Genomic DNA, 25,223 nt, shown 5'->3' with positions numbered 1-25,223 from the left:
TTAACATATTTTACTAATTTCTAATTCAATACAGTTAATTATTCAGCCTGTCTTACAGCATGGATGAGTGTTTCTTGAAACAAACGGCTTGTTCGCTTTCAAATTAATTCAACTTAAAATGGTTTCTTGTTGTGTAGTGTATCAGCTGCAAGCTTTTTATAACTTATTTCTTCTGTTTAAACATTGCTTCAGTACTACTAATTTCATTGGAAATGTTCCTTATTGAATGTATTGGGACTTGGAGCTAGAATTGCTGAATTGTGTTCTTGACTTCCCGTGGTTGCTGCATTCTTTACTCTCCACACTTGCAGAGTGGTAATGAACTGATCATGTGTGCTCCTGATCCGTTCTGCACCTTGATGAAAGGTCTATGTGTGTTCCATAGAACTTGAATCTTTAGATCACCATTATAAATATTTCCTATTTAAATCTTGTTCTCACCTTCTTTCTGTTCTAGCCAAGTGTGAAAATACTTTAGTTTTGCCTTACAGCTGGGAGATGGATAAGGCAGAGGGTGGCTGACTGATCTGCCCAGTGTCTTCAGGAATGTCAAGGGCAGGATCAGGGGTAGGAAACAAACACCTGATTTTGAGTGCTGTTGCTGGTCCTTGGAACCAGTGTTTCTTAGCTATATGTTTCACATTCTCCTTTGGGATTATAAAATGGTCCAAAGAAGGGCACAGGATGTTTCAGGGCAGTAGCCACCAGCACTTTGATTCCTACTGGGTTAAAAAAAAAAATTATTATTCATGTTAATTTATAAAGTTTCAGACAGCTTCTTGCAGCACTTCAGATCCTCGAGACAGAAGGAGATTCCTAACCCTCAGAATAATGACAGCTGATGTTTTTTTCCTGTGCTGGAGAGAAGCTGAAGTGCTGCCTCCTTGGCCATGTGGGGATCAATAAGTTGATTTCCAAAGCTTGTGCTTTGGAAAAGTCTGAGGAAAGCTTCACCTACCTCATAGGATGAATCTTAATTCTGTTCATTCATATTTATAAAAAATCTTAGCATACTTGAGATGCTTTTATAAAGTTTCTGGGACAGTTAGTATCTTAACCAGAATTTAAAAAAAAAATGTGATAAATAGGCATTTTAAAAGAATACCTTTTGGTCTAAGACTCCAGAGATTCCTCTGATGTACTTTGGAATGTTTTGCCACAAGAGAGTGATAACCCCTACTATCATATCCTGATTCCTGTTATTAATACTATTCCCTGAGATGTTATCTTGTAGCTGATGATCTGTGCCAGCCAGTTTGATGGTTTTCTTCAGTGCAGTGTGGGCATTGCTGGGTTTTAATGGCTGTGTTTGTTTCTATGGGATTTAGAAACTGATGTAAGAAAAGAAGACAGAACAGTTCTGTATTCATAAATGTGGCTTCTTCAAGAGATAAGGATGAAGTCTCTGCAGTGTGCAGATGTCAGACCTGTTGTGTGTGAATGAAGAGTGAATATTTTTTAGCTTAGCTGTTACAGGCACTACCCTGAACTTCCCTGGTGGTATCTACTCCATGAAGCTCAGTAAAACAAACATTTTATTCTACCTTGTTATGTCAAACTATTAAATAGGATTGATTTTAAGAAATGGTTTATGTAGAGTTTTAAAGGGAATACTTGTGGGGAATTAAGATTTATGTACCTTACACCAGTTGTGGGTGCCTGGAATGCATTGTTGTGGTAATAGAAGTGGTATGATAGCAGACTGTAAAAAAATGAATTCAAAATGCATGAAAATGTCTAAATAATCCATGCAGTGTAATGCTTTTGAGTGTCATCTTTGTTCTAACTGTAGGGTATTTTATTATTCCGTATTGTTATTTTCCCTTGGCTCCAGCTGGGGTTGTTTGTGGATTTCAATCCTGAAGAGATGCTGCTGGGTGCAGAGGAAGGTGAGGATGATGGGGACCTTGAAGCAGAGCTTGCTGCTATCACAGGAGCAAAAGTGAAAGAAGGAAAACCAAAACCAAAGGTGAAAAGTAAGTTGAAGTATCTGAATTTTATTTACCTTTAACAAATTTATCAGAATTTATTATTTATCTAAAAAAAAATCTTTAAATTTATCTAAAATGGTTGTTTCTTTAATCACTGGTAGAAGCTGAATTTGCAGCTGCTCTTTGCTTTACTTTGAAAGGTTTAATTTGTTACTCCACAGTGTAAAAGTGGTTTTTGTTCATGCTCTTGTAACTATAGGAAAAATATCTCTGGTGGCTGGCCCATTTAATAGCTAAATTAAGACATGTTCTTCTAGCATATGAAGTCATAAAAAGGTGTAGTAGGCGCTAGATGATTTCAGAAGGGAAATTGTGTTTCTTGTGGAGGGTGAGTTGTTTGTCATGTGGTTGTTCTTCTGTTTTAGTTTGAAGAATGAATTTACATAATGAGCATTATATTTTTAGTTACTTGGAGTCTGTAACCGAAATTGAATCCCATTTTCAGAGGCAAATACTGATGCAATAGCTTGGAGAATCCTGTAGCTTGTGTTATGCAGGTTAGAGCTTCTGTTGGAATGAACTGTTACCATTCTTAATACTTTCAGTATCTGTTAATTTTGTCTGGTGGTGTTTGCATGCAGCATTTCAGTGTTTTACAGGCTTGCTGTAATCTACCATAAAACAAGGCTGCCTCTGCGAGGGACACTCCAGTGAGCATGCTCTGCCTCTGAGCGTGTCTGTGTTTGTGGAGCTGCAGGGTGAGCTGGTTCAGGAACTCCTCTACCAAAATAAACCTTGTTTATTTTGTGTTCTTTTGGGAGCTTTTCAGCTGAACCGGGTTTGCTCCCTGTCTATCAGAGCTGGGATGACAGCCGGTGGTTGAGGTAGGACAAGGAAAATGTTCTTCCTGCAGGTGCAGGAAGGAAGGGATTGTGCACCTACAGCCTTATTTGCAGTTCTGCAGTAATTTCCCCATAATATTTGAAGGGGCTTCACACAGAGCAGCAGGGAAATTAAGAATTTTTAAATGTTTTGGCAAGACAACTCTATAAACACTGTAGCTGATGATAGACAAAGGACATGTTTCTATCTGAAACTAAATTCTAAATAATTTCCACTCTCCACGTTTCAGAATGTTAGTAAACTCTTCAAGCTAATAGGCATAATTGTGCAAATAGGCATAATAGCAGAACTTCTGCCATTGGACATAGGTTAGTCATGGCTAAAACGTGCAGAATAATATTTTGAGGTGAATCTGTGTGTCAGGAGGTCTTGAATTGTTGTCAGCTTCTCAAGAGCTGACTTCCCTCATCATGTCACTTATTTTGTTATTTTAGTCTTTTTATGCATATGAGGAAAATCAGTCACTGCAGAATTAACATTTACTATGTCTAACATGTACTGTGCCTTCTAAATGTGTGGTTCAGAAGGATTTTCCAAAGTAATGTGCAGCTATTCTGTTTTCCTGTTAGAATTGGAAGTATGTGGGTTAGAAACTCATGGAGAATGAGCAACTGGGCAGCTGGCACTGGGGGCTCCTCAGCCCTGGCCCAGGGCAGTGGTGGGGCAGGATGCAGGCAGGCCACTGCCTGGAAAGGAGGAGCTGCAGTGAGGACAGGAGAGAAACAGATCCTGTCTGGGAAAGGACAGGAAAAAGGGATGCAGTGCAACTCATGTGCTTGGTTCTTGGCTGAGCACCAGGTGCTGTAATTCCCTCCCTCCTGGATTCCATCCTGGAGCTCTGATTAGGTGTGGGGGAATGGCCTCGTCCTCCAGCAAAAGCTGCACTGTTGGAACATCTTAAGCACAGAGATCCCTGCTCTCTCTGATAAGTGCCAGCTGGGCAGCCACTCACTTGTTTGAAATTGTGGTCTCATCTTGCTGCACAGGATTAGAGCTGAAAAACCATCTGAGGAGGCTTGATTAGATTTTTTGCCTCTACTGCGGTTTTCTGCACAGCCAGTTGCCGTTGGATATGGCCTGCAGTCCGAGTTTGGTAAGGGTCAAATTCATGAGCAACGTGTTTGATACAAATACTGAAGCACTGATGGGGTGAATTAGATTATTTGAACAGAAACAGTTTTGTACCTGGGTTAATTTTCAGCTAATTCAGCAAATGCAGGGAGTGAGTGGGATCTGTTTAAATTGACTGTAAAGCTCTGTCCTGGAGATCTGTATTTTTTGCAGCTTTTACTGCCACTGGTGAGTTACAGTCATGTGTTTGCATAGGGAAGTATCAGAGGCATTTACATGGACAGTTGGCATTTGTGGGCAAACAGCCTCACCTTTGAGAGCATGTGGAGGAAGTTGATAATTTAGGAAGATGTGGTTGGCACAGGATGAAGCACAGATGAGAACTCAGCAATGAGGAGTTAAGTAGAGTTTTCAAGATGAAGACCAGAAGCAAAATTGCAAAGTGAAGGAGCCAAGAAAAAATTGGAAAAGGCTGAATCTCATCATCACGAGTCAACAGTGCAGAAGATGTGCAAGTGTCTTACTGCCTGCCTCGACTGTCGTAGCAGAAACCCCAGTGCTGCTTTTCCTGGGTGCTCACTTCCCAGTCTTGGCCCTTTATCTATAATTATACTCTTAGTTACCTACAACACTGTGCAATTAAGGGGGCACCAGAGGGGAGGTCACTGCTCTCTTTGAGCTCCTTCAGGATTTATACCCAGTGACTGCATAACTGTTCCTTAGGGTTTATGGCTCCTTGGGGTTTCCTTTTACAGCTCCTCTGCCCATGGATCATATTGAAAAGATGGCTGCAGAGTGTATGAAGGACCTGAATGAAGATGAAGAGGAAGATGCAGATGATGAAGACTTGGAGAAAGATACAGACCTGTTGGTATGCATAACTGTTAGCAAAGAGTTTTAATATGTGGGGTTTTTTTAACAGTACTACATTTAGCAAAAATGTCTATTAACTTTGTGGTGAGAAGCTGAAATATTGCAAAAGCACCATTAGATGCAAGTCTTTGCAGGATCCATCCACCTGCACAGCAGAGTAAGAGGGTTTCCTAACATTTATATGTGTGGGGGTCTTAGAGAATTGAGGGAAGAGCAGGAATCCCATTCCATATCAGCTGATGAAAGAGAATCAGGCACAGTCTCCTTAAAGTGATGTCTGCCATCATTTTGCTACTGCTTCAAGTAGTGCTTTGCCTGAGAGAACACCTCAAGAAAGTCTTTGTTGTTTCAGTGACTCATCTAACATCAGGATTTAGCGGAGGAGTGTTAAGCAGTGGTTTTGACTGCCATTGCTAGTAGAGGCTTTCTGAAAACTTGAAATTTAGGTTTGCATAATCTTTGTAAAAGCACTTCTCTGAACTTCTCCAGCTTCAGATCTCCAGCCACAAACTTGTGTGGTGATCCTGGGGCTGCAGTGTGATTTTTCAGTGCTATCTGGAAAGGTAGTATCCAATTTAAATTAATAATGAAAAATAAAATTGAATTTAAAAGACTGGATCTTCAGATTCTTCACTTGGGTTCAAGATCCATCCAAAGCTTTTGACACTTTGGACGTGATTTTATTTCTGTCTTTTGAGGACAGAGAAAATGTGGAGGAAAAGCCTTTTGTTGGCTCTTACTTTTACCTTAGGCAGAGTTGCAAGAAGTTCTGGGGGAAGAGGGTGAGACAGGAAGCTGTGAGGATGAAATAACAGCAACAGAGCCATCCCCAGCTGAACCAGAAGATGAACTACCTGAACTGCAGTCACAGGTAGGAATGAGCTTTGTGTTTCTGACTGTTTTGCTGAATCTGTGTTGTCACGTGGCTTGTGTGAGGGTCATTATCAAGAGTCTAGGCAGCTCTTGTCTTCCAAAGAAGAAAAGCCACATTATTGCAGTTACCGCTGGGGAAACCAGTGCTGTATTGGGTGCAGGTGGTCCTTTTGCTTTGTTCCAAGGATGAACTCTGATGTTAGCAGAGAATTGAAGAGTCAAGCATGTCTTGTCCCTCATTATACATAGGTACATGCAGACTGCAGTGCAGGCTTCCAGAGTTCATATCTTCTCCCTAAGAGTATTGAGCAACGTGCTGAAATTGTGAGACATGTTATAATTCAGCATCTCTGACACGGTTTTGTTTTTTTTATCAATATCATTATCTGTTTCAGTTTAATTTGTCAGTCCTCATGTAGTCATATCCTTTATTCAGTCACTGCATGTTTCTGTTGTGTGCCACAGATTCCAGTGCCCTGTACATTGGGCCCATTAGTAAATGGGATTGAGAGGGTTTCTATAGAGATAATGGCAATAATTGCATCAGGAGCCATCTGCAGGGTCTCTGTGGCTGTGGAGAGTTTGTAAGTAGCTACTCATGACTTTGCTTAGTCTGCTTTTGTCACTGAACTAATTCCAGGCTGTAGGAGGAGGAAAAAGAGCTCTTGTTGTAAAACCAGGTTGAAGCCCAGAAGGGGAGCAAACCAGCATGGTTTAAAAATAAGAAAAGAATAAGTCAAGATTTGTGCCAGAATACCTCTTCACACCCTCTGTTGTGTGGGGTTTGAGAGACTTCAGTGTTCTCCTCACCTACTCACCGACCACATGGCTCCAATTACTCTGTGAGTGAGAGTTTCCCAAGTCTCTCCACCCATTCTTCTCTGTGAGGCTTTTGAGAGCCCAGAGGTGGATGCAGGGACCGTTAGCACAGCACAAACGCTCCTCTGTTTTAGGGGCTGTTCCTTCCTGCCCTCAATTCACGGCAGTATGTGTGTAGAAGAGGAGTGTTTGTTTTTCAGTGCGGTGGGAAAACTCATCTAGCTGGATGAAATAAGTTTTCTTGATTTGTTTTATTGTTTTTTCTGAGACCTCCTCACTTCCTGCTGTTACCAGTGAGCTACAACAGACACTCGAGGGGAGAATTGCTGACTACAGGACGGCAATTTCTAACGCAAAGGAGTTGGGGGAGAGTGCCAAAATACGGCGGTACGAGAGAGGCCTGAAGGTGAGTTGAGATCATCAGGATGTGAGTGAGAATGAGGCAAAGCCAGCTCTCTGACGTGTGGTCTTCCCAGCCGTTTGAGTCTGTTGACAGGGAGATGAAACGTTCATGTGCTGCCTGGTGTTACTTTAAAGACATTTGTTGTTACTGACTACCCACCTTACACAGCAAACACACAAGATGAGGTGTGGCTTCAGCTGCTTTTTGTGCTTCAGCTTTGTTTCTGTTGAATGTGGCGGGTGGTAGGTGGAGGCAGGGTTTGTGGTACATGCTGAAGTTAAACCCACCTGGCTGGATCCAGATTTGACCTGTGGTGACTGCTCAGTGTTACCTTAAAGTTTAGGAGTTTTCCTAGCATGTACACCTTTCAGTTCATCACTGCAGCCTTCCTTTAGGTACTAACCTTCCACTCATTTCTGTCAGACAGAGGGAGGAGGTGCCTTTCCCTAAGTGTGCTGCCTGTGCTTGAAAAGGAATAGTCTTTTGATTAAGGCAATTAAGAACTGCAGCAGAGAGCGGTCTCTCCAGCCTCTCGTGGTTCCAGGCAGGTGGCGTGCTTGCAGTGAGCTGCAGTGCTTGTTTACTGCTGGGCAGGGCCTTTCTCTCCCCGTTGCTTTTAGCAGCTCTCCTGCATCAGCAGCAAGCTGTACAGCTCAGGGCTGTGCAGCGGGGCAGGATGTAATGGCTCACTGGCTACCAGGTGTCTTGGGGGTACAAAGGGAACAATTGAGGCCAAACTCGGGGAAGAAGAAGCACAAGAAAGATGTCAGTGTTTGTCCACTGCCTGCCAGCTCTGACAGGAATGTACATGAAACCACCTGGCCTTTCTGAGAGCCACAGGAATGGGCAAACCAGCTATTCCATCCAGTAGTGATCTTAGTGCACTTTGCCGCTTCCTTTATTTTTCAGGGTAGAGAATTTCCCTGTGCCTAAGCAGTGTGACAGGATAATAGACCAGATCTCACTTCATAGCTCACAGCTACTTAATTAGCAAAATTCCATGTCAACAAATGGTGTAGAGTTCTCTCTTGTATGTAGTTCTTGGAACTGTGAACTTTAATCTCAGTCTGTCACCCCCACGTGGAGAAGAGGGAGCCGCCTATGGGCTGCTGGTTTGAACCCCAGTCTCACATGCAGTCATTTCAGAGTAGCTCTGCCACTGTTACTCAACAGGTCAAACAATGCAATGGCTAAAAAGAAATAGCAGTGGTTCTGGCACTGGTGAGATTTTTGTTGTTGTTTTTCTGTGCTGCCATTTCACGTTTGGAAATAAGTTAAACTTTTGTTTTGGCTTGAAGTGCATGGTGGTCTTTTATCTGAATCTCAAATTAAATTTAAAAAATAAAAATACTGAGGAAGGTAATATTTAGGGTGAAGGAGGGGTTTTAAAAGAATGAGCAGCAGTTAACCCAAGTTAGAGATGGTGAGAGCTCCTTACCATAGGTGGTGAGCTGAAGCTCCATTTCCTTTGTTAGTATTTAATGGCTTTTCTTATTGCATTAAATAGGCTTGCAGACCCCTTCCTTCCCTGGATCCATGTAGGCAGTGACATTTCAGAATAACATTTTATTATATTTTAAGGATGCACAAAATCCATCTATAGTTGGTATAAGTGGCTTCCTTGGTGACTTTCTGTGACAAAGCTGAGTGGATCACATCAGATGTCCAATAATTCTGGGTGCTGAGGTACCTGCAGTTATCTGGTTTGGGTAACAAGGCCTTTGCACTGTGTCTCTGGTGTCTGGACACCTTTCACTGCCACTGAAGTTCTTGCAGAAAAACAGGGAGCTGAAGGGCAGCAGTCTGTGGTGGTGCGTGTTACTGAGCCTGTCATGTATAAGGGGACAAACTTGTCTTTTAATGATATTATGCTAGTAACATGGTTGATGAAAATGCCTATTGACTCTGTTGTTCCTTCTGTGCCAGACACTGGAAACCATGCTGGCTGGAGTGAAGAAAGGCAAAAAAATCAATGAGGAAGAAATGCCACCTCCTGTTGCAACAGGAAAGAGTTCTTCTAACGTACCTCAAGCCATGGGAGTGGAGCTGGAGAATTCAGGAGATTCACCAGAGAATAAAGCTGAGTCTGCTGCAGATGATGAGCAGAAGGCTTCTCCTGAGGCAAGGGAGCATTTGGAATCAGAGTCTCTACAAGGTCGTGCTGCTGCTGATCCTGCTGTGGAAACAGGTACTGTGATCTGAGAGGAGAAGCAGTTGCAACCCTGTTTTAATGCTGCATCTTCCCTGACGTTTGTGTTGTGTATAGCAAAGCACTGCTTATGTTGGAACTTTCCTGCTTAAAGGTCTGAGAGCTGTCTATGGAATGCTGAGTTTCTGCAAGTGGAATCAGTTATTGTGTTAGAGCTCTTCTGTGCACTGGATCAGTATCCTTAATTTCTCCTGTGCCTCAGTTTCTCCTTCATTGTTTGACATGTGGAATTCCAACCTTTAAAGAGTTTTGAGATACTAACTTAAAGACCTAAAATTTTTTCTTTAAATTGGGAAGATTTGGAAGAAAATTTGAATTATTATGTTAGATAGGACTTCTGGAGACTGGGGGAAAAAGGATATTTGTAAGTGACTGATGTGACTTAGAGCAAAAGGGAACAAATGTGGTTTTGCATAGATGGATGTAGCAAGGGATGCAAATCTTGCATGCTCTGTGTCAGTCTCAGCATTGTCTCATTCTCCCAGATCCCCAGCACAGCAGCACACGAGCAATCCTACTTAAGAGGCAGAAGGAGTATAAACTAGCAGCTCTAAAAGCCAAGCAGCAAGGGGACCTGGAGAAAGCAAAGGAGTACATGAAGACAGGCAAGGTATGCACTCAAGAAATCCCGGATGCTGAACATACCCTGTTCTGTACATTAAATGTCACATACTTACTGTGGCAGCTGGCAGGTCTTGGACAGAGCAGAATAAACCTCTTTTTTTTTTTCCATGTTAGAAATTTAATGTGGTGTTGGAAGCTTTGGACAGTGGGCAGCCAGTAGACCTCCAGAATATGCCTCCATCTCCTCAGGGTAAGGTTTGTAATCAGGAAACTTTTCAGAAGTCTCTCTATGATGTAATGGAATGATTCTGCATTTGATTGCAAAGCTATTAAAAGAACTGGAGATTGTTTAGGACTGAGGCTCACTGCATGTTGACAGTCTAATCAACACCAATGAAGAGAAATGAGGTATCATTACTTATATTGCATTTACTCTCTGTGAATTACAAGTTCAAACAAGTATTGATGATATTCCTGGTTTTATAAGTGTAGATAATAGCCAGTATTTGAAGTGGAAGGGAAAGAAGGATAATGGCACATTCTTAAAATTTGCTGTAATATTTGATGGTGCTATGTGCTGTAACTAAAGTTCATAATATTCAGATTAACAACAGATTGCAGTGCACTAAAATCTCATTTTTAAAACAAGTTATCAATATTAAAGGTACCTCAGCTCTCATAAGAGAGAGTTTGGTGTTTTTTTAAGTAGATGCAGTATTCCCTCCAGTAATTAATACTTAGTCTTTGTAGCCCAGTGTTTTAAACAACTTACTTTAGTGGATTATTTTATACTAAGAAATAAAATGACAGATTATTTTGGTAAATCATGAGATTCATGACTCCAGTTACTGATCACTAAATGGCATTGTAAAGAAGCTTCACCCAGGGCATAACCTTGCCTTAAAAAGTCTAAGATTTTTGCAGTGAATAATCTTCTAGTTTTATATTATACAATACCAGAAACTAGAGTTTCTGAATAGATGGTATGAGTTTCTTCCCTTTTCCAGCACATCTTTTGTTACTAGAATATTTTAGTCAATTAGAAGACTTGTTCACTCTTTCCATCTGCTAAGATACCAAGTTATATTTTGGGGAGAGAATTCTTAGAATACTTGAACTACTTTTGCTTTTTTTTTTCCTCCCCCCTCAAGCAGCCCTAACTAAAATTAAATCAGCATTTGAGATTTTCTCTTATATAGCATGTTCTGTGGATAATGGGAACCTTAGATTTAGCTAGCCATGGCGATACTATTTGGAAGCAAAAAAGCTTTCAGGAAGATGTGATCAAATTGATGATTTTCTGAGTGACATGCAGCAGTAATTGCTGTGTGTGGAACATGCTGTGAAACTTCCTGCTTTCCCTGCTTTGCAGATCTTGAAAGCTTAGGACATGTACAAGATGCATCCAAGCAGAAAGTACCACCTCGAGTGGGAAGTTCCCAGGATCTTGCAACACCTGAACCTCAAACCCAAGAAGCTTCAGGTAGGACTTTTGCATTTCTCTAGTAAGTCATGAAAATAGCACAGCTGGGGAGCACTTGAAGGTCTGACCTCTCCCACTGAACTACACCAGGACTGAGTAAACCTGGCTAATGTTCCTGAGTATTGTTTGCTGCTGATCCAGTCTACTTTTGTTCTGGATCAGTGATGGAAGTAAAAGTTAATGAACTTTCTTTATAACAGCAATGTTTGTAGTGAGACTTTGCAGAGATGTTCCCTGAAGAAGGTGAGGAAGGGGAGGAGAAAGGCAGCCTTGTGTGTTCTGAAATCCTTATGATGTGGTATTTAATTGTCTGTGTGGTTTGCAGAGTCTCTGCAGCAGCCCAAGACGGTGCTGGAAGCGTTGCAGCAGCGGCTGGAGAAGTACAGGGCAGCAGCAGCTCAGGCCAAAGCCAGCGGGGACGATCGGAAGGGCAGGATGCACGACAGGATAGCCAAGGTAGAACCTAAAGTGTGGCTCTTTGCATCCAGCAAAGCCATTTGAATTAGTTCTCTTGCTGAAGACTTTTCCAAGGCTGAAATAATTTGTGTATTGTCTTTCTGTTTGAAAAGTGGTCCAGTGGGGAAGCTGGAAAGCATTCGGAGAAAGAAATGGAGACAATGCACATATTGTAGTAAAATACTGAGTCTTGTACAGTGTTTATGCTGGTTAAATACAAATGATTGCTAATTCACAGTCAGCTCTATTTTGTTTCTTACTGAGTGCCTTTGATTGCAGCAATACCAGGATGCCATAAGAGCCCATAAGGCAGGGAGAAAAGTGAATTATTCTGAGCTACCTGTTCCTCCTGGTAAGTGTGAATGTAAAACGTTCTAAAATCCTCAAACTTTTTCTAAAATCCTCAAACTTTTGTACACGTGCTAGGCTTTGAAGGGGCTGTGCAGATGTTGCCTGCTCATCCTGTGGAACAGCTCCTTTTTCTCAGTGAGTTGCTGGCCTTGCTGTTTGATGGTATTGTGAAATTTATTAATATGCTCCCAAGCACTGACCCTGGTGAATATTCCTGCATATTGACGACCTGTTTGACAGTATGGGAACTTAAAACTGGCACTCTTTGAAAAGTTCCAGAACTTCACCATAGGCAGGTGCTAAAAATGTTACTTGCCTATCCTTTGTGTCAGGTCTCCTAGAGGAAAGACTAAATTTGGGTTATTTTGGCTTAGTTTTGCTGGAAAGAGATTTTTGAAAGTGAAAAAATTTTACTGATGTCCCCCATTCTCCTGATTCCTATCAGGACCCTCAGAGCTTGGCATCTAATGAATATCTCCTTGTAACACCAAATCAGTATTGCAGCTCTCCTGGCACGTAAAAGTCTGCAGAGATGAAGCAGATCATGCCCATGGTCACACTGAGACAGTGGCAGAGACAGCAGCTGAGCCTGTTTCTTGAGGCACTGTGTCCTGTTTATCTTCTTCAGAACACTGAGTGCTGTGTCTGGAAAGGTTTGGGCAAGGTCATCTGTGAACGCTCTGACCCTCATTTGCATGATACCGTTTCTCCCCTAGGAAACATCTTTCCTTTTATCTTGGGCCTGATGTGCTCTTCTGAAAGCTACACTCAGCACTGCAAAGCAGTGCCTGGATTTTTTAAGTGAGAGGATAGAGATGGACCTTTTGGTGTTTTTGTCACTGTCAGATGTGGCAATGGCAAGCACTGCAGTGGTAGTAGAGTAGGCACTGCCATCTGTCAGGTCATGTGTGGTTTTGAAGGTTTCCTGCTTTGAAGCTGTCCCTGAAAGGCAGTTTAGCATGCCTTTTTGCAGAATGTGATCCCTTTCTTGGTAAATACCAGTTTCTGTAAGAGTGGGATTCTCCATATTTATACCTCTGGAAATGTGGAGAACTGCTCGGTGTCCTTGAATATCAGCTGTATGTTTTTCAGCCATCATTTAGAGGCCTTGTGATTTACATTGAAGACAATTATTAGGCAGTCACTGAAACCACTGGTGAATTATCCTGGGATGGCATTGCCTTTCAGAGCATCTGGCTGGTGATGAGTACCAGCCTTGGACTCCCTGGAAACTGAAATGCTGCTGAGCAATGGATCAAATGTCACACGGGGCAGCAGCATGCTGTTCTGCCTGCCTGAGTACCTTGAATTTGTGCTGTAGCAGCCATCTCTAGGTTTAGAAGCAATTTAATCACTGTTTCTTAGTAGAAGTAGTCACTTAGTCACTTCTCATGAGACTGGCAGCAAGAATACTTGATATACATTAAATGAGAGAAGTCTTAACAGACATTTTCTAGTAGTGGCTCTGGGTCTCTGAAGCTGACACTAAACTGGTTGTGTGGCAGTGAGAGTTTATCTTCCATCATCAAGCCTTCCTCCCTACCTTAAAAGCATAACAATATTGAAGAGCATTATTCTTCCTACACTTCTCATTTAACTCCTCTGATTCTGCCTTAGTTTGCTACCTCTGCATTGCAGTACCTTTTCAGCAGAGGCTGAGTTTGTTACCCAGCTGTCAGCAGTGGATTGTTTATTACTCTGGGGGTAGCACTAATTTTCTGTGTGACTGCTAAAGTGAGGCAGCAGTGAGAGGGGAGAAAATGAGACTCAATTCTCTACTGGTTCTGGGGGCATCCCTGTTACTGAAGTCTTGAGGTTGTGAGGTTGCTTGGCTGGCTGCAGTTGCTCATCTTGGAAAACTGCTCAGTTATTGCATCATTTTACTATCATCTACTTAAGCTGGTTATCTGTGAGCGATCTGATGTTAAGCAAGGCTTTTTGGCCAAATGAGGCCTCAGTCTAGTTAGACTGAATTCTAAAACACATTAGATAATAGATATTTGCGTAGAAACAGCTTTACAGTAAACAAGTATTATGGAAGACATACCATAGGGCTTATGTAACTCTGTCTTCTGTGCTTCTTTCCTTCACAGGATTTCCTCCACTTCCTGGTGTTGCAGCTACAGATGGTGGCAGCACAATTGCTGCTGTCCTGGAGAGTGCCAGCAAGTTGGCCAACATGGAGGAGAATGATGAAGAGGAGGAGGTTAGTGTTGTCTGTTAGGATGTGTAAAAGTTCAGTTGCCATTTCTTGTGGCATGCAGAGATGAGGCCATTGGTTTTCCAGGTAAGGGTGGTGAGGTGGAATACATCTCCCAAAAGTCTGAGGAGTACAGGATCTCAGAATTAATTTCAGTTTCCTTTATAGAGTAGGGGAGACAGATGAGATGTTATTACAGTCAGTACCTACAGAGTCTGTGAGTGCAGAGCTCAGCTCTTTCATAGCTGTCTTTTATGTAGATTTTATTTTCAAAGCAAACACTTCAGATCCTCACCACTCCTTTACATTGTTCTAAAGTACTTAAATCTGTATTTTTATCCTGCATCCCAGTAGCTTCCTATGTTTGTTCTTTCCCTGGATGTTCAACACTTACTGTTTTTTGGCAGGCTGCACCGGCATTTAGACTGTGGTTTGATTTCTGTCTCTCTCTGGATTTGGTTGCTGATTGATTGTACTTTCAACTGGAGTAGCTTTTAATGAAGAGAATTCCTGGATTTTTTTTCTGCATGCCTCTGCTTTTTTAAAAATCACTGCCTTGTTGAACATTCCCTTTATTCCATCTATGGCTTCCATACCTCAGCTACCTGCTGGTCTGGCATGGCTCATAAACCTCCAAAAGTTAAAATTTGCTGTCTTGAATGCCATGCTCCCCTCAAAAGATTCTGTCCTCAACCCTGGAATAGATTTTATGCATTTATGATGCAATTCTTTTTGTTTTGCTAGAATGAGCCTCTCCCTCAGGCTCCAGTTTCCAAAAAGCCAACTCAGGTTGTTAAGCCAACTCCAGTTCCATCTGCTGCAGCTCAGGAGAGCTCTCCAGACCACCTGAAACGAGCTGCATCACCCTCCACCCTGGACAAGGCAGAGTCAGTGGATCATCTCCCTCCAGCTGGTAAGTGAAGGGATCACCCTTCCCAGTACTCCACAGGCAAGTTGTTTGCTCTAGTTTGGTGAAGACTTCAGCATCATAATTTAGGTGTGAGCCTGTGAATGTGTGTCATAGATTTCCTCTGACAAGAGCCTCAATATGTGTGTGCTAGAGGGCAGACCCAGACCAGCCATGCAGCTTCATTTCACAGAGACAGCATGTATTATTATAAGGCTGATTAGGTTTTTAATTCATTTTGATGTAACAAGTGTATCAATTCATAATGTGTAACTCTGCTCACAGCTGAACTCTCCATATACTCTCATTAAAGGGGATGGGTTGCCTGTGTGAATTATTCATTGATCTCATGCAGCTCCCTACATCAGACAGAGCTCTCTGCCTGGTGTTTCACCCAAGGATCTCAGGCTGGCAGTGCAGGCAGGGGTTCATCAGTCTCTACTCTTCCCTGGCTAAGGCCACTGAGCAGTTGTGTGTACAAGATGAATGGTACAGATAGTAAGGGACAGCCACCACCTCACAGTGTGGTTTGGGCTCACGCAGGCAGTGCTCAGGCTCTCACTGATGCCTGGACTGTAATCCCATCCTCCTCCCCTTCTGCCCTGGGTTGATCCCTCAGGATGAAGTAGAACTGCCTGGCTGACTGATGCACTAACCTGGTACAGTGTAAAGCAAGCTTATTGGTGTGGTTGTCCTTTCTTGTTTTGGCAAGGAAGGGAGAGACTCAAGCATTAGTAAGAAACTAAGAGAACAAGGGATTACAGAGAAGCAGAGGTGATATGTCTGGTTGGGCCTGCACATTGGTTCATTTGGGTTCTTTCCTGACAGATCTGGGGAGAGGAAGGAAATTACTCCAGAGGATGCTCATGATATTTTCTGTTTTTTAGAAGTTAATATGGAGAGCTGAAAGTTTGGATTCAGCTTTTCCCTTGGACCAATCAGCTCTGCTGGATTCTCTCTCAGGCCTGCAGATTAGGGGCTGTAATAACTCTTGTGACACCTGTGAAGTGCTGTGAGGTTTTTTTGATGAAGGATGCTGTTCTAGAAGGAAACTTGTTTATTTTTTTAATGCTTGAAATTGAAAGTGCCCAATAAACAGCTGAGTGCAGTAAGGAAATGTCCCAATTTGACATCTGTGCTTTCACTGATCCTTTCCTGGCTGTAAACTGAACATGGTAAACCTATGTCAGGTGAGTGAGTGTTCCTGTACAACTGTTTTTCAGTTAGGGACCAGCTGGAATTTCTGGAGAACAGGAAGAAGCAATACCTGAAGGCAGCCATCAAAGCAAAGAGGGAAAACAACCTCGAACAGGCAAAGACGTATCTCAGAACAGCAAAGGGCCTTGACCTAAGGATTGAGCAGGCAAAATCTGGCAAAACTGTTGATATTTCCAAGGTTAGTAGGACTGTTAATATTCTGCTTTGTTTCACATTCTTGCACATCTTAGTGCTTACTTTTCCCTGTAAGGGTTCTGAAATGTGGTGTTCTTGTGTTGCAGCTGCCATCACCTCCTACAGATGATGAGGGTGATTTTATCTTTGTACACCATGAAGATGTCAGGCTGTCTCAGAAAGCAGATGAAGTTTATGCACAGCTTGTAAAATTGCTGAAGGACCAACATGAGGTGACCATTTTAAATTTTTTAGAAATGTTTCAGAGTTTCTTTTGGACTTTTTTCTCTGGAGTTCATTAATGTTATAGTCCTATCATTGTTCCAGTGGAGTCTTTTTTTATTTTAAAGTACTTTTGATACTGCATGTCTTAAAATGGAGAATTTTCAGGGCTGGGTTCTATGGCTAGTTGAAGCAAGAGGGTGTGCTTGAAGGCTTGGGACTAGCAAATTATCACTGTTAAACATGAGCACTCAAGTTTGAGAATAATACCTGAATATTAAGACTAGGCCTAAGGTGAACCTCATGTCTACAAATCAGGTTATTAAAAAGTAATAGGGAGAACTGCTCAAACAAATGCTATACTTTGCAGTTGAGGAATGGGGTAATGAGTGTTCTTGAGTGATTTAGGAGAATGCCTGGTTTTGCTTAAATTAAATAGTCATCAATTTCAGAACGATGCCAGTCACGAATCTGTGTGTGAGGATCACTGAGTAAATCTGTTTGGCTTTGTTTGTGTTGACAGAGGTGTTTGCAGTATTCCAAGCAATTCATGCATCTGGGAAACGTAGCAGAAACAACTCGGTAAGACCCAGTGCCTGCTTTCCACCATCCCCCAAAGCAGTTATTTCAGGTTTGAGTCTGCCTGACCCCCTAAAGATCTTGGGGTTTGAGTTGGTACATTTATCCTTTCGTGAAAGGGTTGGGACTGTGATTCCTGCATCTGTGATTCACATGCTCTCAGCTCTGGCTGAGGGTTACTCTGTGCTCTCTTTGATCTCTTTGATTTCTGGCTTGTGTGGCTTTTTTACCTTTTTTTTTTTTTTTTGCCTTTTTCTATAGGTTTGAGAAACTGGCACAAGGTTGTAAAAAGGACATGGAGATCCTACAGCTTGCACGAGCACAGGGAATGGATCCTCCAAGCCATCACTTTGAGGAAAGAACCTTTAAAATGATAAGGTGTGGAAAAACAAAAGGATTTCTCAGGCAGGCAGGAATGACTTTCCTGGTCTTTTGCCCTTGTTTAGGGAATTCTGGGCTTCAGCAAACTTGGGTGGCATCCAGGATTAGGCTCAGCATTCCTGAAAGGATACTCTCAACAACTTAAATACAAAGAAGTTTTTTCTCTAACCTTTTGCTGATTCTTTTGTTTTCAAAATGCCTCCAGCTTCCCCTCTTATATTCTGTTGCTTCAGCCATTCCTTCTTCCTCTGTGTTTCTCCCTCAGTCCTGTTGCCTCCTGGGCTTTGTTCCTGGCCTTAGAGATATTTTTAGCTCTGTTTGTGCTCTTCACTTGCTCTGCTATATTTTGTGGAGATGGTCTCTGTAGGAGTGCACTGTTGAAAAAGATCTGACCAATAGCCATGGAATCCTGGTCTGGCAGTGGATCAGCTGATGGTGGGATGAATGTGCTTTTTTGTCTTTCTCTTTTCACAGGATATTTTCTGATCTGAACAGCACAGAAATGCATCTTCTTATTGTCAGAGGGATAAACCTACCAGCCCCACCAGGTGTGTAATCAGAAGGGTATGTGGGCTTTTTCCTATGAGTAGGTAAGGAAAGTAATGGGGAATGAAATTTCTCTTATCTTGAAAGTAAGCACATTTTGGGCTCATGCCCCCCCCCCCCAAATCTTTAAATGGTATTTTAAAAAAAGCAGACAGGTGAATGAAGAGAATCTGGGTTCTGTCTGGACAGAGAAAAGAAAAAAATAAATTTGCCTGGGTTCACTCATAACTGCTCATAGTTAAGGTTTCATTTTGTTTTGTTATGAGTGCCTGCCTAGTAATTGCACCACTTTGGTTTATTTTGACCCTTCAATAGACAGGGTTTGCTCCTGCCAGTGTTACTGCTTTTAGCCCCTTGTTCCTGGAAGCTTGTAAACCATTTGTGCTAGACTGTCCTAGGACTAACAGCATAAAAAAAACCAGTCGTTTTCCTTTGGATGCCAACTCTCCATGGGTTTTGGTTTGATGGATGGGTTTTTCAGTTGTCAACATGAGTCCTACCATAAAACAGTCGGGTGCTCTTGAGAATCCTCAACGTGACAGATGGAATGACAATGTCTGTACTGGCTGTTTGGATTGGCTGGTTGTTGTCTCACCCAGGTGTGTCACCGAGAGATTTGGATGCATTTGTGAAGTTTGAATTTCAGTACCCGAGTGCGGTGAGTGTGTTGTGGCTCTTCTGCCCCTCAGTCTGTCCCCCCTGCCACTGCATGAGCTTGTCAGGGCTCCAAGGAAAGGGAGGACACTTCTAGACATCCTGCCTGGATCTGCTTTTAAAGCAGATTTATTTTTCTGAGAAACAGAACTGCTGAGTGTGTTGGCTGCAGGTTTGAGCTTTGCACCTTTCTCTCGATGCTCACTTTGTGGTGAAGGTGAAGAGAGCCTTGGCAGGGTGGTGTCAGCAGCACTCTCAGTGCTAAGCCATGCCCACCTCTCCCCCCTGAAGGCACAATCAGACTCTTTCCAATCTTGGCAAAATGTGTCAGAGTTCATGTATTTCAGGGGTGCAAACACACCAAACACCAGGGCACACAAAATTGTTGCCAAGGGCCACCTTAGATGTGATCTCCTTAAGTCCTCTTCTGTGAAAAACCCAAGCTTTTAAAGGCATTGCATTTGAGCCTCTCTTAAAATTGTAGAAATGGATTGAAAAGGTTAATCTTTCTCATCAAATAAATGCTAATTTAATTAGTAAGTACATATATATATACACACCTGACTTGGGCCATGCAAGTTTCTCACCCTTACTAATAAACACTTGTGTGTATGTGCATGTAGGTATGTGTATGTGTATAAAAATATGTATACACATATGTATTACTTCTTTCCTTGGAATTCCCCAGTGTCATCCTATTCCTCTCACCTTTAAAAGCAGTCTCTGGTCTGAAAAACACTCAAAGCTTAGAGGTAGAAGGGCTTCTGAGGAGGGACAGACTGGTCTCAAAACCAGACCTTGCTCTTGCAAGACTAATGCTTAGCCCTGGGAGAGTGCAGAGCCTAGGTTTCTGCCTCCCAGTAAATTTTGCAGTAATTCCACTAAAATTAATTCAGTTACCTGTGGGAAATTGGTGATGGTCAGACCAGGTTTGTGTTCAGGTTTGAATGACATGAGGTCTTAATGAAGGAGTAACTCAGGGTGGCTGAAACCAGAACTGGGATGTATGAATAATTTTCTGGGGAATGAGTAAGAATCAGCATAGTTCCTTTTAATCTATTTTCCTTTATTTAAAGAAAAAACAGATCTCTGCTCCTTAGCCAACAAATAAATATACCACCTTTCTTTTATAGCTGAAATCAGTTTGTAAAGTAGCTGCAATAATTAGGCCACATTGTCCTTGTTCATTCCCCAGAGATTTAGTTTGTACTCACTTTAGGTTAAAAGTTAATTCATTTTGGTGGCAGATTGATTGTCAGGGAAAATAATAGTAGGGCAATTCTCTGAATGATTTGTGATGAATTCCTTGTGTAGCTTATTATTCCAGCTAATGCAGGAGGAACAGAATTACTGTGTCGTGGAAGGTGCACAGTTTGTCATGGAGTTTAACAGCCCCAGTCAGTAACTTTATGATGATTGGATTGAATTGACTGTGACTGTATAGCTCATCTATGGCTCTCATATTTAATGTAATGTTTTGGCTTATTCTTTCCCCAGTATTATCCTTGTTACCACAGTGAAATCCAAGTATATTAGTCTTGAATATACCATGACTCTTCTTATTTAGACAACCCCTAAAACCTCACGTTTCTGGTATAGGCATAAAATAGAGCTGGCAATAAAAATGGTCATTAGTCTGTTTTCAAACAGTACCTGACAGTTTTATGTAATGTCTGTCTCTTTTTTTAATAGGAACAACCTCAAAAGAGTAAAACACCTGTAATTAACAATAACAATTGTCCAGGTGAGTCTTTTTATCCTAGAACAGCAGGAAAAATGTTGCACCTTGGGAATCCCTGGACAGGACAGGCTGGTGTCAGACTCTGAACCAGGTCAGAGACCCTCCCACCACCTTTTTTCTTATTATGAAAGGGTTTGTTGGGGGGTAAAGTCCAGCTGTGTTGGCAATTTCTTCCCCCTCATCCCAATATCAGTAGTAGCTATTATGTCATTATTTAAGCCAGTATTAATTACATTATCCAAAACAATTCCTAGTCATTTGAGTCTTACTCTGCTTTTTCTTCAATATTTTGTATCTTTTTTTATTAGCCACAAACACTTTACTTGCTGAAAGACCTAAACTCTCTAGTTTTAGCTCTCCAGTACTTTGCTGTCAGCTCATAATGGCTCGGTTTTCCTGCACTTTGATTTCTGTCCCTGTAAGGTGAGGGTGGCATGAACTGTGGGACAGGGACAGGGACACACCCTGTGACTGACTGAAAGACCCTCCTGAGGAGGAGTTTCTGTGGCTGTCAAGGGTCTAACAATAGGGCCAGACTGAGAAAAAGAGCTCTGAGTAGGTGCAAGAAATAGAGCACTAAACACAATTTGACTCACAGCTTTCTTTCCTTTATTTCACTTGCAGAGTACAACCAGCTGTTCAAGCTGAACATCAACCGGAACCACCGAGGCTTCCGACGTGCAATTCGGTCCAAAGGAATTAAATTTGAAGTGTTTCACAAAGGGTGAGTCCACAGTTTGCTTCTCTACTAACAGCTGAAAAGAGTGTTGGAGCTGAAGTTTATGAAGCACAATCTCTAAGCCAGCACTAAAGAGTTGTCTGGTACTCATGTCTGAGAGCTTTCAAAATTTCAGCCTGAGCTCCGTAGCTTCCCTTGTAGGGGTGAAGAAAGGCACAGATTCAGTGAAGTTGATTCAGATCAGTTGAGGATTAGTGTGTTAAAAGGACTTGGTGAGGCTGAGAAAGCAGTGATTTATTTCAAATTGTTTTGATTCATACCCAGTTTGGTTTCAGTCATCAGGACTAGAAAATTTAAATATTCTGTGGAATAACTGTAGAAAAATAAAGTGGCAGCAAAATATGAACAGCAGGAAAGCAGGTGATAGATGATGGCAGAACTAGAGTTATGTTTTTGTACTTTCATTCATTGGATCTTGCAGTACTTCCTGAGCACTGCTGGTAGCTGCCTTGAGAGAGACAAGACTCCCCTCAGCTCAGAGAACAGGATCACAAGATGAGTGTTAACAATGTTCAGGGAGATCATCCTCACTCCAGGCTCATAACTGAGTTATTCAGAATAGGACCAGCCTGTATTCCCTCACCCCTGGGTTGGTTGTGATCCAACACTGTGATGGGATGCCAGATAACCTGGTTTTTATCTGCTGGCCCTTTGTCCTATTCCTTGCTGCTATTACTGGGCCATGCAGAAGTCATCCAGAGGTTTTCAAGTTGCAGATGTTTCAGTTTGTGAGCTGAAGTCCCACTGTTCTACTCCAGATCATCCATTGGAATCTCTGTTGAAGCAAAAGTTGATCTTCTTACTCTTTTTCTGTCAAACCTGACTGCTCTGCTGCGGTGTTCAAGATCCCCCCTCTTTTGCACAGAGCTATGAAGTGGTTACATTTCTTTAAAATGTTTTTTTCTAGTCACCTTTTCCCAGCCATCTCCTTGGGAGAAGAGTCTAGATCACTTCATCCTGTGCTTTCTTTAAAGACTGACTGCTCCCTGTCTTTTCTAAGACTACAAATGAACTTTCAGAAACGCTTTTGTGGATGTTGTAGCTTTGGGGTCTCTGATAGCACTTTGACCATCTCCCAAGAATTATTTTTGCTCAGTGAGCAAAGGAGACTTGCTTCAGGTCATATATATTAAACTTCAGTTTAACAACACTTTTAAGTAAAAACCCAGCTATGTATTTTTCCAAAGGAAAAATCTCTTCTTGAGCCTCTCCTAAAAGCTTCTGAAGATGAAAGGGGATTTCCCCAGAGCTGTTTCTGAAGCCATAGCCTAGAGCAAGTTCTCAGTCTTCACAGCAACCCCCTGGAACTGGGCAGGGATGAACCAGTCTTTATTGTTTCTTGAGTTATAAAATGGAAAAGTGCTTCAAAAAATTCAGCAAGAATTGCTGATTCTCTGAAGTTTATGAGCAAAGTGTCCCACATGCTGCAGTACAATTATATAATCCTTCATTTTAAGGTGCCTGTGAAGTGAAGGAAGTATTCCAGTATGTGAGCTAAGAAATTCTGAACTTTCCTAAATGATTCTGTGAGTCTGCTGTGGCCTCATTGATGGAGAGTCTCAGTCTCCTGTTGCCACCGATGATGTGATCATGAGGCACCATTAACGCGTTTCCATTGTGTATGTCAAGTCTTGCTTGGTAACATCTCAGTATCTCTTACTGATAATAGGAAGAAGGATAGATGTTTTGGGGGATGGGTTTTTTAATGTTTGTTGGTTTGGCTGCTTGGTTTTTTTCTGAAATAAAGGAAGCTTCTGAAATCTTCAAAAATTTCCAAGAAAACATGGCAGGTTTGGCCAAATTATCTTCTTTAACTCAACTCTTGAGTTTGGTTATTTGTCAAACCTTTTAGAGACTGGTTCAGGGAGATGCTTGGATGCAGGCAAAGAACTGCTGTGCTTTGAGCTGAACAGCTCTGGAATGAGGGTGGTTTAGTGTTGGCTGTTGCTTTTTGGAGGAGTTTGGATGAGGGTTGTGACACCTGTCTCCAGGTAAGGATTGACTTACTGCTGATAAAACTGTTCAACAGAAATGACTGCAGCAAGTAGAAGTAAAAATGCTTCTGTGTTTAATTCCAGCAGACTGGAAATTCTAAAATTATAGTTTTTGACTGCTAAAACTACCAGTATGTAGGTGAATCAAAACAATAGCTGAAATGTTCTTATTTACTGAAATTGTTTTGATTTATCAAGATGAAACAGAATGATTCATCTGGCTTTTTCCAAAAAGCAGTTTGCCAAAAGCAGCAGGTGCTGGGTGCAGGTTGTTGTGCTGGGAGATGCAACTTCCTTGGGAATTCCTTCAGCCTGTTCTGTTAAACAGCCCCAAGCAGAGGATGGACCTGTCCTGGCCACGGGGACCTCCTTCTCTGTCACCTTGGGCAGGGACAGAAGCTGCTGCCACTCCAAGTGCTGATTTAGTTGATTAGTTTTTCTTCATTGTCATCCTCATCTTTACTTTGGTCACAAAAGAATAATGAATTAATCCTTTCTTATCTTGTTCCTTGTAGTCTGGTTTTTAAGGGTTTGCCTCTGGCTCTGTGGTGTGCACGGGTTCCAGGAGCACATCTTGACTGGCTCTCTCTTGATGTGGGGATGGAGCAAATAATGATGACCTTTGGGCTTGTTTTCTCTTAAATGTTCTGACAATCCTTACCCCTTCATTTCTTTGGCACAGGTCCTTTTTCAGAAGTGACAAACATGTGGGGACAGCACACTTGAAGCTGGACAAGCTGGAATCAGAATGTGAAGTTAGAGAGATCATTGAGGTACTTTTTTGGGATGAGGTGTGTTCTTCTACTTAGTACTTAAAGGGGAAATGAGTATTTGGATCACATAAATGTGTGAGTGCAGTTGCGTTTTGTATTAGGTGTGTTTGATAACCTGCCTGGGTTGTGGGGACCTGCTCTGCTGAGTTCCAGTCCGAGGAAGTGCTTGGCTGTGACACTCCCAGCACTGCAGTCACCTGCAGGGATCTGTCACCCTCAGGCCATGGGAAAATAGTCACAGTTGCCTGAGGCTTTATAGTTTAACAGTATAATCCCTATTTGTCCTAACTGCTCTTCTTTTTGTGGTTGTTCCAGATTTTTGACGGCAGAAAGCCCACTGGAGGGAAACTGGAGGTAAAAGTGAGACTCAGGGAGCCCCTCAGTGGTCAAGATCTTCAAACAGTTACAGAAAATTGGCTGGTCCTTGAGCGTTAGTTCTGTCTGAGGTACGAATGCTGCGTCCAGAGGTGGTCTGGCAGGACTTGACAGGGCTACAGATAAATCCTGCTTGAATAATGCCTTTTGTTGGCATTGACCTAATTACTCAGCTCTGGCTTCAGTAACATTCCTCTTTATATTTGTGGTGGGGAGTTGACATCATTTCATAAATGAGGTTACAGAATCTCTGATTAGTTTGTATCTCAAAGATGCTGTTTCACAATCACTTGAAATACAGGGACAGCTCCTGGTGTCACCTTTACTAAGAATATTATTTAGAAAATAAGTGATAAATAATCTGTCTTCCTTTGCTTGATCTCCTGAAGCCTCTGTGCTCCCTCTTCCCTAGCATACTATTTCACTTTACATTTATAAATGGCAGTTAAGCAAATATTCATAAGCTTCAGAATGACATCACATGTTTGGAAGCAAAGGTGTGGCAAATGGTGTCAGACTGTGGAGCCTGAGGTCTCATTTCAGTAGAGGCGTCACCATTTGGGTATCAAAGGGCCAGTTTTAGTGTTTTCCTCCCAGCCAAGGAGGTCAGGAGGTCCCGTGAGCTTCACTCAGGCTGAGGGACACGTTTGATGGCCATACCTGAAATAACAACTTGGCCTCGTGCCCAAGCACTTTCCATCACTGGAGCTTAATAATTTTGCTCCATTGATTTTTCTCCTTGACCATCCATAACCTTGATGTCAGCATTTTCCATATAATGTCA

At 42.1% G+C, this 25,223-nt stretch overlaps 1 protein-coding gene across 2 annotated transcripts in view; it reads left to right on the top strand.

Annotated features, from left to right (window-relative positions):
* CC2D1B (coiled-coil and C2 domain containing 1B) overlaps nt 1-25,223 on the top strand; it is a 28,095-nt gene that overhangs the window by 1,653 nt on the left and 1,219 nt on the right. For both annotated transcript variants that reach the window (XM_005521158.3, XM_014250752.2), the window contains exons 3-24: nt 1,835-1,976; nt 4,661-4,776; nt 5,530-5,649; nt 6,739-6,876; nt 8,800-9,061; nt 9,568-9,692; nt 9,821-9,896; nt 11,019-11,129; nt 11,455-11,585; nt 11,865-11,937; nt 14,030-14,142; nt 14,881-15,049; nt 16,267-16,439; nt 16,543-16,668; nt 17,181-17,239; nt 17,498-17,614; nt 18,092-18,165; nt 18,763-18,821; nt 20,510-20,561; nt 21,183-21,282; nt 23,974-24,064; nt 24,380-24,510. In XM_005521158.3, coding sequence (XP_005521215.2) covers nt 1,835-1,976; nt 4,661-4,776; nt 5,530-5,649; nt 6,739-6,876; nt 8,800-9,061; nt 9,568-9,692; nt 9,821-9,896; nt 11,019-11,129; nt 11,455-11,585; nt 11,865-11,937; nt 14,030-14,142; nt 14,881-15,049; nt 16,267-16,439; nt 16,543-16,668; nt 17,181-17,239; nt 17,498-17,614; nt 18,092-18,165; nt 18,763-18,821; nt 20,510-20,561; nt 21,183-21,282; nt 23,974-24,064; nt 24,380-24,499 — 2,547 coding nt within the window. In that variant the 3' untranslated portion in view covers nt 24,500-24,510. The remainder of the gene's footprint in view (nt 1-1,834; nt 1,977-4,660; nt 4,777-5,529; nt 5,650-6,738; nt 6,877-8,799; nt 9,062-9,567; nt 9,693-9,820; nt 9,897-11,018; nt 11,130-11,454; nt 11,586-11,864; nt 11,938-14,029; nt 14,143-14,880; nt 15,050-16,266; nt 16,440-16,542; nt 16,669-17,180; nt 17,240-17,497; nt 17,615-18,091; nt 18,166-18,762; nt 18,822-20,509; nt 20,562-21,182; nt 21,283-23,973; nt 24,065-24,379; nt 24,511-25,223) is intronic.

The sequence above is a fragment of the Pseudopodoces humilis genome, chromosome 10, assembly GCF_049639895.1.
Source record: "Pseudopodoces humilis isolate 2021_Gansu_Grassland_sample_001 chromosome 10, ASM4963989v1, whole genome shotgun sequence".
Classification (NCBI taxonomy): domain Eukaryota; kingdom Metazoa; phylum Chordata; class Aves; order Passeriformes; family Paridae; genus Pseudopodoces; species Pseudopodoces humilis.
The sequence above is the reverse complement of the archived record's forward strand: the minus strand, read 5'-3'. Positions and strand labels throughout refer to the sequence as shown.